We start from the raw sequence: 18057 nt of genomic DNA on the forward strand, positions 1-18057 counted from the left end.
AAAGAAAAGGCTCTGTAGTGTGCTGAGTAGGCTAAACTGAACAGGATGTTCACAGGTCCAAGGAATTCATTCCTGTAGATTGTCTGTAGTGCTCAAGTCTGTCTGATATGTGATGCTGAAGATTCTTTGATGAATCTTGGCTTTCATTTTCTAGGTATAGAAGTAGCAAAAAGCAAGTACAAAGGTTGCAGTAACACAAGTGAGCTAAGTTACTTACCATCCATCTTGATGCACAGCCTTCAAGAAGAACTAGTGGGGCTAATGGATCATGAAAAAATGTAAGTTTGTAGTCATATTAGGCATTTTTTTTTCTTTTTTTGCAACAGTGTGGAAGCAGGTTATCATATTTTCTTCTGGGATATTCTTTTCAAATTCCCGTCTTAAAATTTTATGCAGTTTCCAACATAGCATTTTTTAAGCTAACCTAGTGTTGCTATCTGACAAATAACATTTCTATTGCAGTCAAGAAAATCATATCGACAAACAAAATAGTCAAGAATCAACCTCAGTCTGAAGTTTACCTTAGTTTATAGATGCATGCATTAGGGCTAAAGAGTGGCAGCACTTTTTTGGGTGTTATTGCTAAGATAAACACATCAATTCTCATAGTACCTGTACTTTCATTTATTTACTGTTACAGTTCTTAAATTTTCTGACATGCACCAGAAAATAACTGCACATGCCACAAACAGTAACAACTTGGTTGTACTAACTTGAGTCATTCAACTTCAACAACAACAACAAGCAATGTCTAAAATGGTCTGGAAATGTCCTATGTACCTATCTTTCCCACGGAAACGTGTGTTTGGGCTAGAATGGAACAGGGCAGTTTCTGTTCAACTGAAACACAACTGTTCAAAGCAGTATTTGAAAGGGAAGAACATTAACCGTGGCTGAGGGAGGCAGGGAAGTTTTGGGAGGTAAAAGCTGGTGGGCTATGTCATGTTGGGAACACCTGAGGCGAGAGAAGGCAATTATTACATCCATCAGTATTGTCCTACTTGCTCTGGGTTTCCTGCTAGTTTTGATTCAGCTGAAATATGGAATGAAAATGGCTAAGAAAATTCTTTAGAATGTGTGTAGAACATGCACTGAGAAAACAGTACATATTAAATAGCACAAAACAATATAGAAATAAAAGAAAATACAAAAATGTAGTTGACTGTTGAAAAATATCAAGAGTTGCCTTTACTTAATTCAAGTTAGGTTCTGTTTTCTTTACAAAATATTCCAGAGGGATGTTAACTTGATTATACATAAACATAGCCAAAGGCAGTATTCCTGAAATGTCTTGAATCCCAAGGAAGAGGAAATCGAGATGGTCTGACGCGTCTTTTCTTTTTGTTTCTTTATTCTCCTTGGGAAATTAAATGCTGGTTTCATTAAGTGCAAATCAACAGTTTTACATTCCTAAGACTGATGTCCCCTTGCCCACTGTATTCAAAAAGCTGAACATGTGTAATATTTTTCTGCTTAACAGGAAGTTAAAAGCCTAATTATGAGCAATATATGGTGATTTTCAATTTATATTACAAGAATGTAATTTAATATTGTCCCAGAAAGACATAATCTTATGCTTTGTTATATAGCTATATATGACTATTTAATTATTCAGAATTAGCCAGAAGCAAGTATACCAGCATCTGAGCTGATTAAGAAAGGCACTGCTGCATCGGGTTAATACTCCTAGAGTCCAACATATTTGTTCTAAACTAAATTAATCAAGAAAACTATGAGTAAAATATAAGGCAGAATAAATAAATCACTGTTTAGCCTCAATTATAAGCGGCATTCAGATGTTGCCTTTGGCCTCTTCCATTTCCAAGCCTTAACTTCATAACTTTTAAATTCCTGCAGTATGTCTTGTTTTCAATTAACTAGACTAGAATATTTTGGGCTCATATCCAGCTTCTTCGAAATAAATAATTTATCTATCTGCTTTTTAAAGTATTTGAGTTATAGCTTATTAATGTAAGTACAATTTCATAAAGAGAATACAAACAACAGGGGAGGGATTATTGAAGTAAAAGTTGAGGATAAAAGAAAATAAAGTGTGAAAAACAGAATAAAAAGAGTACAATGAACTTTACCACACTGAACAACATCTAGAACAGAATAAAGACTTTATGTATATTAAAATTTTAAATCAAACCTGAAAATAAGAAGCAAATGCTCAGGAACTTAAATTCATTCAATAACTGAACCATTCTCAACAAAAAAATTAAGAGAATTTTTTTTAAAAAAGTTATTATTCTTGACTAATTTTGATAAGTCATGAGAGGGGGAGAAGATACAAGTCCATTTATCATGTTCTTTAAAAAAGAATACTAGAATTAAAAAATGAACCTTATTTTTGTTAGAACAGTCAGCTTCCTAAAAAGATGTAGCTGTCTGTGCATAGATCCATGCCTGCAATATAACCTTTGAATGAAGACTTAAATATATATACATATATAAATAGGGCCAAGCAATTTTAAATATTATCCGATAAAAGGACATTTGTTTTTTTATTTACAGTGTTTGTACATATTTATAGTAACATCAAAAATATTCACAATGCAAAGTGCAAAATGTCACTTCGTTATCACTTACCATCTTAATATTTTATCAATTCAGCTTGCCCACCCCCATTATCCAGATTGTCTTAGCATAGTTTATATCTTCCTTCCGTATACATAGCCATTCGAAAAGCAATCTTCAAATGTATAGCTGAAAATCTGCACATCTCAGCTATATTTCAACACAGGTTTAGGCATATCTATATCTCAAAATAAATGGATATGCATATTTGTAAATGGAGTCATTACAACAGAATTGGAAGTGCCTGTGTAATAATAATAATAATAATAATAATTCAGAGTGCAAAAGCAGTGGTCAAGATAAAGCAGCACTCCCTATCCTTTCTCACAGGGAATGGATTCAGATAATGCTGTCAAGAAAGTGATTTTTCTCAGTATTATTAAGCCTACAACCAATCGATGAATTAATTGCAGCTTTACTTCTAAAATATTAACTAGCAGGAGAGCACATTATATACACCTGCAGAAGTCCAAACCCAACAAGCTTGTAGCAATAACACTGAGAAATTATTTCACTTACTACATTCCCTGAATTGCTATGACTTGCCTTTCAGAGTAAAAGAAAACATGAAAACCATATATAAAAACTCTAGCTTTATTTTTGCAGTCTCCCTCCAGCTTATTAACAGTTCCAGCCAGAGGCACAAGCTCTAAAAGTTGCTTTGATATAATGCAAAGTGTCTAGGCAGCAGAATATTTATTAACTATAAATAAATGTTCAGGATGACTGAAACTGGTGAGTGAAATGAGACATTCAATTTCTGACTGGCGCTCTTGTCCCTTGACAGAGATACCTGTGGGCTTAAGACCACAGAAAACTTACTTGGTAAACAACAAGGTATGAGGCAGAGATTACAAAATTATATTAAAAAACTCATATTAACATTGTTCTTCTCTGCTCCAGGAATAACTTATTCCTCTACCATATATATTTGGTAAATAATGTATTTTAAAAAATATTTAAGCTCTGATTTACATCCAGATTTTTTAATGGGGATGCCTATCATATTTCCAAGAGCGTACCTCAACCAGCAGTCAATTCTTTTACTTAAATCAATTCACTTACGATTTCATGTTATGTAAAAGTAACACAGAGTTTTATGATAAATGTAAGTTTCTGAAGCAGCATTGTATCTGCATGGGGAACTCTAATTTTGTTGCTAGAAAATTCCAGTAGGCATAATTTCCACAATTCGAATTTTGGTATCATTTATGTGTACTAAAAAAAATTCCATTTGGGGATCTTGGAATTCTGCTTTTTTAAATCCAAGGAGTTGTCACTAGTAACAAGTGGCAGTTAAGAGGCAAGCATAAATCACATTGAATGTGTTACCTGTCATGTAAGTATCTTTTTGTTTTAAAAGAGGAAGTACAGGTACATTAAGCTGAGGTTTAACAAATGCATATATTTTACTCAAAAACATTCATCTGATCAAAATAAACTTCATGGGACAAAACTGTTATTAAATAACATTTCAATTCAAATTGTATATAATTTTTTAAAGTTTTCATACAGCAAACAATGGTTCACCCTTGAAAATCTGTAGAAAAAAATCACACATACATACACACACAGAGAGGGAGGGAAAAGAAAAAGCTCTGAGGTATCACACCCACCCAGACACAGCCTTATATCAGCTGTGGTATAAGCAGAATATTGTAGGCCCAAAGAAAAAAAAGACTACTGATTGTTCTAGTAGAATTCAGGTAATTCAGACAAAAATATCCCAGAATAGATATCTGAATAGAGGAACTACCTCAATAAAGTCCTCAAGTGCATTGGAGACCTGATCACTTAAACTGCTCCTGCCAAGCAGCTCCCTGCACCTGAGACAAATGCAGCCCAAGGTGCCTTGTGCAAAAGGTAAGGAAATTAGGTGCAGCTATTTCCCATTATTCCTTAGTATATAGCTCTGAAAATTATATGAAAGTTCAACTTCTCTTTCATCACGCAAGATACTGTTGGAGTGCTGTTTTCGCCCTGCAATGAAAAGCATTTTTTAATTTTAGAAGATATACATAAATGCGGATTTTAGAAATACTACCATGAAAGGAATAAACTACAGCATTGAAAACTGGGTACATGAAGTTCAGTAACTGGACATGCAAAAACAAATCTGCTCTCAATTTTACTACACGGTTCTTTATACTTAGAATCAACCTAATCCTTCTATTTATAATTTTTCAAGCAGCTTTCACATAAGAGTGTATGCATTTTACAACTTTGAGAACTTAAAACTATCTTGGACTGAAACTGATTGAAATGAGAGCATGTGAAAACACAAGGATATTTCAGTCAGATATAATAATTGGGGAGGGAAGATATTAAGTGGGATATCTCTACAGATGTAGACTTTTACTTGCCCTTTAAGTGAAGTCTGCCATGCTCTTTACATAGGGCTGCCTTTGAAGAGCATCCAGAAGCTGCAATTCATTTCAAATGCACTTATGCAGTCAATTATGAACAACCTTCAATATATGTGTATTACACGTCTTCTCCATGAGTTGCTTTGGCTATCAATATGTTTCTGGGAGCAATTCAAAATGCTAGTGGTCACTACAAAGCCATTTGTACCATGGGGCATTTATTAGGATATTTGTGGAATTGCCTTTCTCCAATCATACCATCAGATCTGGCAGAAAAGGCATTATATGTGCCATCTTGTGGGAACCAGAAAGTTAGCCTTTTTGTTCTATTCTTTGGAACACTCTTGCCCCAGATATTAGGTTGCCCTAACCTTGACAGCCTGAAGGTCCTGAAGACAATGTTCTCAGGCATAAGGGTCAGGTTGTCAGTATGAGTCTGTGAAATAGTTTTTCATTGTTATCTATTTTTTTTAAAAAAACTTGGCAACTGGTTCATTATGTTATACTATTGTTGCTTTTGTTTAACCTTTAGTTATCCAGAGTTATGGATAACATAAAGAAATCAAGCATAGGAAATTTCACTCATAAACACTCATAAACACTAAGCCATCCTAAAAGACAATTGAGACAATTCTGGTTTGCCGGGGTAAAAAAAAACACAGAATGCAAGGAGAAACTCATATATAATTCGAATCAATATACAGTATACAGAAAATCTAATTACAAAATGATCAAATTCAATTCAATTTGGTTTTTGAATTTCTGTTTACTTACTTTTCACAAATATTTGGATCTGACGACTGACTCAGTTTATGTAGAATATCTACTATTCCAATATCTCTGAGTTTATCCTGACGATCTTGGGAACCTAATATAAAATAATTACATGTTGGTAATTTGATGCATTTTATATCAGACTGATTAAACAGTGGCAAGGCAATATACAATCCAATGTAAAAGCCTGCAGAAACATCTGAAATGCATATGGGTAATTTCAGATAAGCCTTTCTCATCTTGCCATGTATCGGTCACACATACTAGCTCTGTTTTTTTTCCTACATAATCAAGTTGTGAAAAATCACAATCTTATTTCAAACAGATCTGGCATTCATTAACAGCAGCCTGAGGCCAAAGTACTCAACACTATGATATCCAACATCTAAGAGAAGTAGGTAGACTTAAAGAGGGGACAGACACCAAACAGCCGATTCTCCCTTTTTCTGCAAAGGCCAATCAATTTATCTTTTATTTTAATCAAAGATAAGTTCTGATAAATTATCTATTACCTTAGAAATGAAAGGGGAAAAAAAACCAATTCTTCAGCAATCCATAAGTTACATTATGGTGGAACTATTGGTCAATAATTGATTTTCTATTACTTTTATGATAGTTTAATTGGCATAGCAACAAAATAAGTCATGCTTTTATCTTACTAAAAAGCATTGTCATTCTAATTTACAGTAGATAAATTACATTTTCTATTCTTTTAATGGTTTATTAATTGAGAATTATTAATATTATCATTTGAAAAATAATTTTATTTTTAATGAATACCCCCCCCCCCACGAGTCAAAAGAAAAGTCAAAGTTTGGCCCAACTCAAAATCTTATCCTTCTTAGTGCAAACTCTGCCTATGTCTTCTCCATTTTATATATTTTTGAAAGAATATAAGAAATAGATAACACAAATCAAAAAATCAGGTTTTGCTAATGATATACAAGTAGATATGCAAACAAATTTGAAATAAAAGTAATATATTGTTATGCATCATTAGAAGCTTGTGAAATGAAGCAAATACTTCATTACAGTCACTGACCATTAAAAAAAGAGAAACTTTACAGTAAAATGAAATAAGCATCCATATTTATATAACACTAACCATAAGCCATATGTATAGGTAAAAAGTAAAGATTTCCCTGTCCATTTGTGTCCAACTCTAAGGAGCAGTGCTCATCTCCGCTTCTTAGCTGAGGGAGTCAGCATCGTCCAAAGAACCTTTCTGTGATCATGTGGTCAGCATGACTATTCACCAAGGCACATAGAACGCTGTTACTTTCCCACTGAAGTGGAACCTATTGATCTACTTGGATTTGCATGCTTTTGAACTGCTAGGTGGGCAGGAGTTGGGGCAAGTAACAGGAGCTCACCCCATCACACAGCACTCGGGTCTTGAACATAGGCTTTCCAGCCGATAAGCTCAGTGTTTTTAATTGCTATCATGCCCCTTTAAGCCATATGTGTAAAGCCATATGTATAAAGGTAAGTAAAAAAATTTAACAAATAAAAATAAAGAGAGGAAAAGAGAAGACAAGTTGGTCTGCTCGACTTTGATAGAAATGACAAAAAAACAAAACATTATTCCCCATAATTCTGGCTTTTCATTCTGTATACAGTACTCTGTATCCATATGAAAAAAATTAGGAACACAATTTATTTTTTTCCAGAACTGTAAACATAGACCATCCCAAATTGTCAAAGATTCTTCCAACACCAAGAAAAATCATAGCCATTTTTAAAGTTTGTTTTTATGATCTTGCCAATAACATTTAAGATATGAATATTATTTTTATTTATCATATAGCTTATTTGATGAGGCTATATAATATCTGCTAGAAAGCCATTTAATCTCATATCAAGGATTCCCAGAAAAAGCTTGTAATCTAAATTCAATAGAGATCTTCATCACTGGCATCCTTCAGTCTCAAAAGACTGTGGTATCGTGCTCTGGAAAGAGGTCCTAAAACAGCATCTAGTTTGACTAAAAAGGCCAATTCAAGAGTGGCAATCCCTTCCATACTGAGAGCAGAAACATTCTATCCCCTGCCCAGCCCCCAGATTTTGCTGGTTCTGGGACTGCCTCTTTGCCTCAACCTGCCGAACAAGTGTCTCTTCAAATTGGAGAAGGCCATGCTATGTCTTTACCCTCCAAGCTGAATGATCAGAGTCAAGGTTTCCCAATTGCTAATGTCCATTCCCAAAGCCTTTAGATCCCTCTTGCAGATATCCTTATATCGCAGCTGCAGTCTCCCTCTGAGGTGCTTTCCCTGCACTAATTCTCCGTACAGGAGATCTTTCGGAATCTGCCCATCAGCCATTCTCATGACATGCCCAAGCCAGCGTAGATGTCGCTGTTTCAATAGTGCATACATGCTAGAAATTTCAGCATGTTCCAAGACTGTGCTATTTGGAACTTTATCATGCCAGGTGATGCCAAGAATATGTCGGAGACAGGGCATGTGAAAGGTGTTCAACTTTCTCTCCCACCGTACGTAAAGGGTCCAAGACTCACTGCAGTACAAGAGTGTGCTCAGGAGGCAGGCTCTATAGACCTGGATCTTTGTATGTTCCATTAGCTTCTTATTAAGCCATACTCTCTTTGTAAGTCTGGAAAATATGGTGGCTACTTTACCAATACGTTTATTCAGCTCAGTATCTAAAGAGAAAGTGTCGGAGATAGTTGAGCCGAGGTACACAAAATCATGGACGACCTCCAGTTCTTGTGCAGAGATTGTAATACAGGGAGATGAATCCACGTCCTGACCCATGACTTGTGTTTTTTTCAGGCTGATTGTTAGTCCAAAGTCTTGGCAGGCCTTGCTAAAACAGTCCGTAAGTAGTTGAAGGTCTTCGACAGAGTAAGCAGTAACAGCAGCATCGTCAGCAAAGAGGAAATCCTATAAGCATTTCAGCTGGACTTTAGACTTTGCTCTCAATCTAGAGAGATTAAAGAGTTATCCGTCTGATCTGGTCCAGAGATAAATACCCTCTGTTACAGTTCCAAAAGCATGTTTCAACATGACAGTAAAAAAGATCCCAAATAAAGTTGGCGCAAGGATGCAGCCCTGCTTCACTCCACTTCGAATGTCTAAGGAATCTGATGTTAAACCATCAAAAACTACAGTGCCCTTCATTTCCTCATAAAAGAACCTGATGATGTTGAGGAGCTGAAGTGGCCATCCAATCTTGGAGAGAATTTTATAAAGGCTGTTCTTACTAAACAAGTCAAAAGCCTTCATAAGATCTATGAAAGCTACGAAAAGTGGCTCTTTGTTCCCTGCATTTCTCCTGCAATTGTCTAAGGGAAAATACCATGTCAATAGTGGATCTGTTGGCTTTTAAATCCACATTGCAGCAGGCGGAGTAATGAATCTTAGTAGGATGTTTCTGACCGCAAAGCCAACCCCATATTCCCTAGACTTGATGATTTTCCCTGCCAGAAGAATGAGACGTTTCTCTCCTTAACAGATCCAGAGTCCGATAGCCTTGTCTCTTAAAGGGCAACGATGTCCATCTGCAGTCTGCTCAGCTCCACCTCGATGACAGCTGTCTTATGTACAGTCTGCTCAGCTCCACCTCGATGACAGCTGTCTTATGTACGTCATCTGTTTTTTGTAAATTGTCAGAAAGGCCATGGGTCATTGTCCAAACATTCCAAGTGCCCAACTTTAGGCCTAAAGTTTTCTTATGTTTGTTGTATGGTGCAGAGTTATTGATCTGCTTGTCAGCTTTGACCCCTAACCCACGCACCCCATGAGGTTAATAGACCGTGGCAGGGTAGCACCTTACTAGCTAGAGGCTGCCCAGCTTATGGTAGGTGGTAACTGCCCAGTGAGGTACAATGACCTCTCCCACCATCGAAAGTGGCCCCTGGTGTCATGCTCTACGCCAATCAAGCAAAGACTTATAATCGGTAATTGCCACTTCCCGTGTTGTTTCAATGCTGTATGCAAAGCTGGAATGTCTTCTCCAGAGCATGAGGTCTGGGTAGATTAACATGGAGGACAGAATGTTACCCAAGCAGCAGATCCCCCCTCTCCAAGTTGCTGAAATAGTCCAATGGAACAACAGAGCTGATATGATTAGTTCCAGCTGTGTCGCAGGAGTTACCAGAACGTGATTGTACGCGGGAGTTACCAGAATGTAAAGCAGTCACGAACTGCTTCCAGAACTCTGGCTCCGGATTTTGCCTCAAGGTTGACTCCTGAAGCCTTTTCCAGTACTAGATATATCCACAAGGCAGTGGAGATTTGAAATCAGAGTTTTCCTTCTCCTAGAAGATGGTTCTGCTATTTTATCTGCCATTGGGACATAAAGCCCTCTTCCGCTTTATGCCCCAAAATGGGGCATAAAATGGGGGAAGGGGAGTGTCTGTTTGAGTGAGTGAATCGTGTGACTGCAGGAAGGAAGGTGCTCCAACTCCCCTTATGATTGAATCTTGTGACTGCAAGGAGGAAGGTGCTACAGCTCACCTCATGAATGAATCTGCTTGTTTTTAGGGGGAGGGGAGGGTGACTGTTTGATTGAGTGTAAGTGGGAAGTTTTGTTAGCTGTGTGCATGGGAAAAAAACTGATGGTATTCATTAGCCTTGGAAGGCAATTTATGCAGGAGAAGGAAAACTCCGATCACAAACCTCCACTGCCTTGTAGCTATACCCATCTATGAGAAAGGTTTCAGGAGTTAACCTCGAGGCAAAATCTGGAGCAGGAGTCCTGGAGTGAGGAGGAGTGCTGGAGGAGTAATACCTCCCTAAAAAAAAACAACACCTTTGTCCAGCTGGCCCGGCTGGTAGCACCTCATAAGGGCTCCTTTCCAGGGTTATAGGAGAAGACAATAGAGATATAGGTTCATATTATTCAGGATAAATTGAATCTTTTCCTATTTTTTAGATTAAAGAAGTAATGCCTTTTCATGTGGTTGAAGCTTGTTCATGGGTTTAGTCAAAATTTCTTGAAAAAACTTTAACTGCAGAAAATATCAGTTCCTGGAACTTTACTCAATTTCATTTTATGTTGACTATTATCTTCTGAAAAACAAATACTTTTTTTTTAATTCTATAGATGTTTAAGATAGTACTCTTTTCAAATATTTTTCAATTTTTTCTGGGTTATATTCCTATTTGTTATATAATTTCATATATTTAATTCTGTCCCAAATAGAAGTAACAATTGTTTTGTTTGATTCCTTCCATAATTGCTAAATTAACAATTTGGCTGATTTACTGCCCCTTTCAAAGTAGTTTTATGTACTAAAGTTCAATTTTTATTAATTCAGTTGAGGAATTATAGTGTTTTATCAGAGCATAAATTGAACCAGTAGTTAATTACATTTCTAAATTCAGTCTAAAATACAGTATTAGGAATCAAACTTTCTTATTCTTAATTTGTATTTCTGATTACCATGGTATGCTTTTTCACATTTATGGCTACTCCATTTTTTTGATCTGTCCAAAGTCACGAATTTCTCTTCTCCTATTTCAGCTCCTGACAAAAATGTCAAGCTATTCAAATTTCATTCACTAGAATTGCTCTTTTCATTTTTTTCCAGGTAACTTCCTTTTCACTCAAAGGGAATCAAATAGCATAGAATGAAACTTTTCGTCTCCGACTCTTCATTCTCCTCGGGCATTTCTTCTCGGCCAATTCTCCCCTGACTTTATCTCCTCAGCTGGCAAGCCTCTAGCCATTTGCCCTGGGCAATGGGCCACCGGCCCCTGCATCCCACACCCTTCGACACGGCCCATTCACAGAAAGACGGTTCGTCCTGGGTGTTCCACCCTCCATGACAGTTAGCCCCCAACCAATCGACTAGAGGGGTGTAATAGAAATCCAGTGAAAGGAGAGAGGTGTAAAAGAATTTGACAAAATGCCTTCGTCTCTCCCTCCCTCTTCCCCCCCCCCCAATACAGGGAGAAACATTTGGTTTATTTGGAAGTAAGTCTCACTAAATTCATTGCCAAAATGCCTCCCTCCCTCCCTCTCTCTTCCCCCCCCATACAGGGAGAAACAGTTGGTTTACTCGGAAGTAAGTCTCACTAAATTCATTTGCGAAATGCCTTGAGGCATGCCAGCTGAGGAGATAAGTCTGGGGAGAATCGCCCAAGGAGAAACACCTGAGGAGAATGAAGAGTCGGAGACTAAAAGTCCTAGACCCCAAATAGCATATTCACTTTACCTGTCTTTTACTGTAGTGATTTTCCCCATCCGAGATAAAAATGCATTCGGTATGCTCAACTACTAAATGAAATTTCATTTTTAAATTAAGCATTTCAGAAGAGAAATCCCCTCAGTATATCTTACCTTCTTCTTCATTCCATATAAGATTAGATACACAAAACATGGCAGCCAGTTGAAGTTTAGCATTTGAGTGGCTCTAAGCAGACAAAAAACATTTAGACAGAAATATTTTAAGTTATTCCTTAGTAAAATCAAATCCTTTTGAAGCTGACTCTTTTTGACGTCACAGAACTATGTAATGTTATTGGCAGAAGAATGGATCTAGTTTACTATTGCTTTCTTTATTACCCTGGCTGATCTAGTTAATACTTGGACAAGAAGCTATAGCCTTGATTATAAAGACAAAGCTAGCAGCAAGCACACTGATGTCTGCTGGCAGAAGTTAATGGCAAACCAGTTCCATATTGTTGCCAAGAAACATATGTCAGGAACCAAGCTTGACTCAAGTAAAAATTTACATTTCTTTCTTAACTTTTATGTAATCTAGGTTTCTTGCCTCCAAATTATTACTCACAATAATGATAAAAAAATCCTACGCTTTTTTTCAATGAAAGCAAAGTTGAAAAAATATTTAAAAAGGAAAAATATTGTTTTCAAAAAAAATTACAGCAACAAATAGTACTGCATTTAATATATAGATTTCTATCAAATGCTGAAAATCCCTGGGCTATAATCCTTTCCCAAAATTTATTTATAGAAAAACTTAAATTACATACCATGTAATACTTAATTTTTTGTAAGATATCATCATTTGTCATGATGAATTCTTTAGCTGTTGTTCCATCTGCTATGTTGGCAAGTATACATAATGTCTGAAGGAAAGGAAGAACAGAAATATATGGAAATAACAATAGAAAATCTAACATTGAATGGCAATGGTTCATGGCAGCTTGAGAAGTAAGACTTCCATAAGCAATCCAGGGTAAGAAGCTAAAACTATGAAAACTTTTATACATAGTCCTCGACTTGCAACCATTCATTTAACAACAGTGCAAAGTTGCAACAGTGTTGAAAAAACTGACTTATGACTGAACATCATACTTATGACCATCACAGTACGCTCACCATAATGTGATCAAAGTTTGGGCATTTGGTGTCACAGGATCATGTGATTGTCATTTATGACCTTTCCCGGAGGTTCTACAAGTGAAGTTAATAGGAGAAGCCAGGTTCACTTAAAAATTGTAGCAAAAACAATTGTAAAATTAGATGTGACTCATTAACAACCCCTTCACTCAGCTGTGGAAGTCTGGTCCCAGCTGGGGTCTCAGGAGGACTACCTGCATTCAAGCAGTAATCTTTATTTTATTTTATTTATTTATTATTTAGATGTTTATACCGCCCTTCTCCCGAAGGACTCAGGACGGTGTACATCCAGATTAAAAAACAGTACAATATACAAATTAAAACAAAAATTAAAATAACATATTCTATAAATGGCCGAAAATTTAAAACCGTCAAATTTGACCCATAAAATTCATAAAAATACCCCAATTAAAATTATTAAAATTCAAAAAGTTTAAAAAATCAAGCCAGTCCCGCTTGGATAAACAAGTGCGTTTTCAATTCACGGCGAAAGGTCCGAAGGTCAGCTAATTGACGCAAACCAGGGGGAAGTTCATTCCAAAGGGTAGGTGCTCCAACAGAGAAAGCCCTTCCCCTGGGGGCCGCCAGCCGACATTGCTTGGCGGATGGCACCCTGAGAAGACCCTCTCTGTGTGAGCGTACGGGTCGGTGGGAGGCATAAGGTAACAGCAGGCGGTCCCGTAAGTACCCAGGCCCTAAGCCATGGAGCGCTTTAAAGGTGGTAACCAACACCTTGAAGCGCACCCGAAAGACCACAGGTAGCCAGTGCAGACTGTGCAGGAGCGGTGTTACACGGGAGCAACGTGTGGCTCCCTCAATCACCCGCGCAGCTGCATTCTGAACTAACTGAAGCCTCCGAGTGCACTTCAGGGGTAGCCCCATGTAGAGAGCATTGCAATAATCCAGACGAGAAGTGACAAGAGCGTGAGTGACCGTGCATAAGGCATCCCGGTCAAGAAAGGGGCGCAACTGGCGAACCAGGCGGACCTGGTAAAAAGCTCTCCTGGAGACAGCCGCCAAATGGTCTTCAAACGACAGCCGTCCATCCAGGAGAACGCCCAAGTTGCGCACCCTTTCTGTTGGGGCCAATGACTCGCCCCCAACAGTCAGCTGTGGTTGCAGCTGACTGTACCGGGGTGCTGGCATCCACAGACACTCCGTCTTGGAGGGATTGAGCTTGAGTCTGTTTCTCCCCATCCAGACCCGTACGGCTTCCAGCACTTCGACAGCTTCGTTGGGGTGGCCCAGGGTGGAAAAGTACAGCTGTGTATCGTCAGCGTACAGCTGGTAACTCACCCCAAAGCCACTGATGACCTCGCCCAACGGCTTCATATAGATGTTGAACAGGAGAGGCGAGAGAATCGACCCCTGAGGCACCCCACAAGTAAGGCGCCTCGCGGTCAATCTCTGCCCTCCTGTCAACACCGTCTGCGACCGGTCAGAGAGATAGGAGGAGAATCACCGATAAACGGTGCCTCCCACTCCCAAACCCTCCAACCGGTGCAGCAGGATACCATGGTTGATGGTATCAAAAGCCGCTGAGAGATCTAACAGGACCAGGGCAGAGGAACAACCCCTATCCCTGGCCCTCCAGAGGTCATCCACCAACGTGACCAAAGCTGTCTCCGTACTATATCCGGACTGGAACGGGTCTAGATAGACAGCTTCATCCAGGTACCGGGGAAGCTGCCATGCCACCACACTCTCTACAACTTTCGCCACAAAGCGAAGGTTGGTGACTGGACGATAATTTCCCAAAATAGCTGGGTCCAGGGAAGGCTTCTTGAGGAGGGGTCTCACCACCGCCTCTTTCAAGGCGGCGGGGAAAACCCCTTCCAACAATGAAGCATTTATAATTCCCCGGAGCCAGCCTCGTGTCACCTCCTGAGTGGCCAGCACCAGCCAGGAGGGACACGGGTCCAGTAAACATGCAGTGGCATGTAACCTCCCCAGTAACCTGTCCATGTCCTCGAGAACCACAGAATCAAACTCATCCCAAACAACATCGACAAGACGCGTCTCCGTCATCTCACCTGGATCATCGCAATTTTGGTCCAAACTATCCCGGAGTTGAGCGATTTTATCATATAGATAACCACTAAACTCCTCGGCACGTCCCTGCAAGGGGTCATCCTGCCCCTCCTGATCACAATGATTACACTGATAGCTCTCAGGTTACAATGGCAATTGGTATGGTGCTTGCTACCGATAAGTGATGTGGTCATAAAGCACGATGTCACTTGCATGACTTAGCAGCAGCAATCTTGGTAGTCCCGCTTACCATTGTAACTCTCAGATATGCAGGCCATTAAGGACGATGTGTCTGACATCCCAGATAAGGAGCAGTGAAATGCCATAGGAGATGGAAAAGGCGGGGGGGGGGGGGCTTGGGAGACCCAACTCACGCTGTATGTGACTTGAGGAAGTGCATGGGGAGGCACAGTGGAAGCTGCATCTGGATGGAGTGTGCGTGCTATGGATGGTGTCACTTACTGGAGCTACTTGTGATGTTCCCTTCCAGCTTCCCTACTTTCTTTGCTTGTGGAAAGTCAGTAGGAAAAATTGCAAATGGTGATCAAAGACTATGATTCCCTGTGATGTCATAACCATATCATAACTGGATTGAGATCATGTAATTATGGGAGTGATGCAATAGTTATAACTTTGGAGACTGGCCGTATGTCCATTTTTCCAATGCAGCTATAACTTTGAATAGCCGTTGAATGAATGGATGTAAACTGAGGAAAACCTGTAAATTACCCCATCAGAAAGAAAGGTTAACAGAAATATCGTAAGTATAAAATATAAATAAACCACAGCCTAGCTGTAGAAAAACAGCATAAATTTTGAGAAAAAAATATCCTGCATAAACCGTTTCCCATTCAAACAGAAGACAGAAAAAGCGAAATCCTATAAATAATTCACTAGTGGAGGGTTTTTTTTCTTTATCATACTATCCTGATTTCTTAACTTGAAATTAAAGGGACAATGGATGACATCATGTCTCCAGACCTTTGGAACCCACACCTTGCAGGCTCCTACTTTCCCTACATTCCCAGCCAAAGGTGACAGCAAAAAAAAATTTTTTTCTTCCATTTGTGCATTTAAATATTCATTATCGTCATAAGCTAGCATAGACACACATACTGGTATATCAGAGGCACTTACCTTTCTCTCAGGAAACCATAAATCTAATTGCCCAAGCCCAAGGTTTCTAAACACTTGAGTATGTTTGGGCATCACACAATCACTAAATGAATGAGAAGGGCGGTCTCCAAATTTGATATAAAAATAAGTTATATACTTGTTTAAAAGGAAACAAGCAGCATATGGTCTGCCTTTCTTCAGAACTCATCTAAGAACTTGCATTTGTTTAGCTGAGATGTTTCTAACATTTCTACCTTTTACTTCCATTTCTACCTTGTTTTACTTCCAGCAGTTTGGGAGACTGCGTTTTATGCAGTCTTGTTTCTAACTTTTTAAATAAAATAATCAGAATAATAATCTCCTAGTTGCATATTTCATTTTTATATACTTGCACAAGAAATATTGCACGCTTATGCATTCTTAGCAAAAGTATTTGAATTTTCTTCCTGAAGACTTTAGTGTTTGGCGTTTTATTTTTGTTTTGTTCATTCAACACAAAGAACAATTCTTCATGTCTAAACTTGTTGTGTGTATTAATACAATAAAGCACAATACCTGTTCTTTGACTTCCACGTTGTGTTCTCCTTCCAGGATGAGAGTTACTGCTTGCATGATCTGTTTCCCATGAGTACTTATTATCTGATCTATATGCTGCCAAGAGTTTGAAAAATAACATTAACAAACAGCTCACCTAAAAAGTTAGAAAATCTACAGTTGGCTTTGTAGAATTCTTATAACAGGAAATAGGTCTATGCCAATGGAAACAAATCATATATATGAATATGAGAGCACAACAGAAATGATAGTTTTCCTTTAAAATAAAACACTGTTGTATTACTCCTTGATCTGCACATACTGTGAAAAATAGATGTTCTGGTTTTCAGATAGAAAGCTCTCAAGTAGCAACAAGGGTTCAGAAAGAACTCTGCTTTGTCATTTCTACAGAATGTTTGTTCTATAAATTATACAAGCAACAGCTTAATGAAGTTGAGATGAAGTTCTGGAATATCAGCTCCCAATATATAATGATATATAATAAGAAATTAACAAGATCTGCAGATTCATTTTTAAAATATTTATTTTGAAGATCCATTTTTTTTTACTTACAGGGCGAGTAGACAAAAGGTTCCGAAGTAATCCCAAAGTCTTCATTAGTACATTTACATCAGAATCAGAGAGTAACTGGAATAACTGCTCTGTACTCAAGCCTCGCAAAATGTCTGCTTTGATCTTCTGTTCTGCTTGAAATGCCATATTCTAAAAAGGAGGACCAAATTAACTTTATTCAGAATAATTTCAACATTTTACACAAATGATTCACTCCATTACACTATTTATCATCTGCTATAACAGCAGATGTTAACATCTGCTATATTTCTTAGCAGTTGAGATTTTGTTTTGATTTCCCATCCTTAAAAGCATTCTAGATGATTTGACAGTATACAAATTTAATAAAGAAATAAAATCTAAAATTGGAGATGCATACATACAGCTATCAGATTAACATTGATACTTACCATTAAAGCCCAAACTCCATTCACTCGCAAGGCAAGATTGTCACTCTGAGTTAAACTACAGAGAAGTTCTATGGCTCCTGATTCTAAGATAGGCTACATATAACAAAAGCAAAACCAGTTAAGAAATTTCAGTAACATATATTCTTTCATTTTGTTTCTGTACATTAAATGTGCTCTTAAATCAAAAACAAGATACTTTTTTAAAGAAGTCTAGAATACAAGATAAGCTTTTATATCTTCTTTCTTTACACAGTTTATATTTTTATAAGCTCAGACAGTGTAGAATACTCAGTCCAAATGCCATAAGTTTTTCACCCAATCTTTTGATTTTCCAGTATGTTCCATCA

At 38.0% G+C, this 18057-nt stretch overlaps 1 protein-coding gene across 5 annotated transcripts in view; it reads right to left on the reverse strand.

The window, feature by feature from the left end:
- Positions 1 to 2471: 2471 nt before the first annotated feature.
- ARMC8 (armadillo repeat containing 8) overlaps positions 2472 to 18057 on the reverse strand; it is a 68858-nt gene continuing 53272 nt past the window's right edge. For all 5 annotated transcript variants that reach the window (XM_058187738.1, XM_058187737.1, XM_058187735.1 and 2 more), the window contains 7 exons: positions 17711 to 17803; positions 17301 to 17450; positions 16749 to 16844; positions 12677 to 12772; positions 12024 to 12096; positions 5721 to 5814; positions 2472 to 4560 (listed from right to left, as the gene is read on the reverse strand). In XM_058187738.1, coding sequence (XP_058043721.1) covers positions 4527 to 4560; positions 5721 to 5814; positions 12024 to 12096; positions 12677 to 12772; positions 16749 to 16844; positions 17301 to 17450; positions 17711 to 17803 — 636 coding nt within the window. In that variant the 3' untranslated portion in view covers positions 2472 to 4526. The remainder of the gene's footprint in view (positions 4561 to 5720; positions 5815 to 12023; positions 12097 to 12676; positions 12773 to 16748; positions 16845 to 17300; positions 17451 to 17710; positions 17804 to 18057) is intronic.

The sequence above is a fragment of the Ahaetulla prasina genome, chromosome 6 (assembly GCF_028640845.1).
Source record: "Ahaetulla prasina isolate Xishuangbanna chromosome 6, ASM2864084v1, whole genome shotgun sequence".
NCBI classification, from domain to species: Eukaryota; Metazoa; Chordata; class Lepidosauria; order Squamata; family Colubridae; genus Ahaetulla; species Ahaetulla prasina.